Below are 2,377 nucleotides of genomic sequence, written 5' to 3'. Positions count from 1 at the left end.
GGGGGGGGGGGGGGTTGGTATTTGTGCATCTGATTGGCCAAACCTATGCCCTTTCAACATGCTTTTTATTGTGTCACTCGTGCAGCTTGCGACAGATGACACATTCTTGGTTTCTCAAGGCATTGAGATCATTTTTGTTTTTTGTGTTTCCCCACAGTTGCTCTTAATTTGTAAGGAGTACATAACAACTGTGTTTATGTACAAAAATATCGGAAACCTTGATATTTGTAATGTTGATTTGCAGGAGGAAGCATCTGCCATTAGAGGTGCATCGAAGGCCTGGTACAAAACAATGATCTCTGATTCCGACTACACCGAGTTTGAGAACTTCTCCAAGTGGTTGGGAGTGTCACAGTGATTTGTTGAAGTTGCTTAGAATCTACTTTTGTTTACTGCTTTCATTTAGTAATATCTCGGTTTTGAAACTGTTGTGGACAAGATTGAGTGTGGCAGGAATTACAAGTTTAAGTGGCGTAGTTTACTTATGAAGATTATTCCTTCCCTCCCTCATTTTGATGGTTGGATATCAAGTTAGTAGCTTACTTCACTTTTTAAAATATATATTTAATTGAGGATTTTATGTATGGTTTTACTGAACCTACCTGTTTATCTGTCGTAATGCATGTTTGTCTTGGTTCTTCTGCTTCAGGGTTTGATATAATACTTTGCATAACCAATTGCACTAATTCATTGTTATAACTTGCCTGCTGCGAAGTCTATTGATAAGTGCATCAATTGTGGATTATTATTTTGTAAAACTATAGTGAAATGATTTCTACATGATTTGGGGAGAGTCACATTAGTGACAATTGGCAAAATTAATGCAATTATGCCTGGCATTTAAGTTGTCTAGAATAAAAGATTAATCATCAGTGTGTATATATGTGTGTGGGGGGTGGCGGAGATTATACTTTTTGTCCTTAAATGATAAGGGGTATGGAGTATAATTTATCTCTGGATTGTTGGTCATACTTTTTGTCTTTAAGATATCATTGAGATTGCATTTTTTTGTTCTTTATTAATAAAATATTAGAGACAAGATTTGTAATTTTAATATAACTCATAAAAAGTGAGCATGAAAAGTGAAAAATGCAACACCAATGATAACTACCAATGATAACTTTCAATGAGTATTCATACAAACAAAGGAAGAAATACAACAAGGAATAAACTCTAGGATTAAGTAAAGCCTCCTTTGCCAAGGAATGTGAAGTCATATTTCCGCTTCGGTGCCACGCAACTGATATAAACTGACTCAAGTTTACTCAAGTACGTACGAATTTCACCCATGATAGCCAAAAGGAGTAATATTTTCCCCTTGTTTAATGGGACCATCCTTTGCTCTTGATCCAACTCAGTGCCTTCCGGACACCCATAGCATCTGTCTCTCGAACCGTAAACAAGCCCTCCATCTTCGACCTTACGACCCCCCTTCATGACTCCCTCACTATCTCTGATCACCCACCCCACACCCATACGACGGTTGACAAAATCCATAGCCACATCAATATTTAGTTTTAGGACACCACATACTAAGAGCATCTACATCATAGCTTGATACATGATTATTGCTAAAGTATTTGTCCACATGGAGGAGTGATAAATAAGAGAGAAGAAGATAGTTGCTTCTACAAATATTGTGTTTATATAAGAAATGAGACCCACATGCAATTAATATTCATGCACAATGCGCTCGCGTGACAGCCACAGAGGCACCCGGCGGGCGCATCAAGCGCGTCTGACAGCTCCTATTTTTAATTATTTTTTTAAAATTAATTTTATTTTATTTTTTTTCATCCCCTCCCATTTTCTATTTTCTAATCACACTTACAAAAACTCTTAAAAAATAAATAAACTCCATTGATAAGGATGCACTTAAAAAATAAATAAACTCCATTGATAAGGATGCATTAAGAGAGCTGTGGCCTCACATCACGCCAGACAAATTGCCATGCAGAAAGGTATAGCGGCGCATGTTTAACCAAAGTGTTTGTATCCTTCCCTTGATTATTCCACACCATTTTATTCCTTTCTTCCCACAAGGCACAGCAAAATACTACAACTTTCTCAAGCATATCAACATTTAGAGCGCTCCACCTCTCATCATTCATTCCAGGAAGCTATAGAATCAACATATCCCAAGCCCTATCCATCATTCAACACCCGCCAACAAGCATGAGCGAAGTTGCAATTTGCAAATACATGAATTGTAGCCTCACTGGCCAGACCACGCAAAGGACAAATAGAATCACAACCCACCTATTTAGTAATCAATCCACTACATAATTCAGCCAAACCCTTAGAAACCAATTCAATACAACTCCAAGAAATGGAATGCCTTCAAATAATTTTGCATTCTTACTCTTCCCCAACCAAG

At 37.4% G+C, this 2,377-nt stretch overlaps 1 protein-coding gene across 1 annotated transcript in view; it reads left to right on the top strand.

Annotated features, from left to right (window-relative positions):
* Positions 1 to 648, top strand: part of LOC116030072 (60S ribosomal protein L4-1-like) — a 3,574-nt gene extending 2,926 nt beyond the window's left edge. Inside the window, exon 2 of the mRNA XM_031272185.1 lies at positions 245 to 648. Within this exon, the coding sequence (XP_031128045.1) occupies positions 245 to 358 (114 nt within the window). The 3' untranslated portion in view covers positions 359 to 648. The remainder of the gene's footprint in view (positions 1 to 244) is intronic.
* The last annotated feature ends 1,729 nt before the right edge of the window (positions 649 to 2,377 follow it).

This window comes from Ipomoea triloba, chromosome 9, assembly GCF_003576645.1.
Source record: "Ipomoea triloba cultivar NCNSP0323 chromosome 9, ASM357664v1".
NCBI classification, from domain to species: domain Eukaryota; kingdom Viridiplantae; phylum Streptophyta; class Magnoliopsida; order Solanales; family Convolvulaceae; genus Ipomoea; species Ipomoea triloba.
The sequence above is the reverse complement of the archived record's forward strand: the minus strand, read 5'-3'. Positions and strand labels throughout refer to the sequence as shown.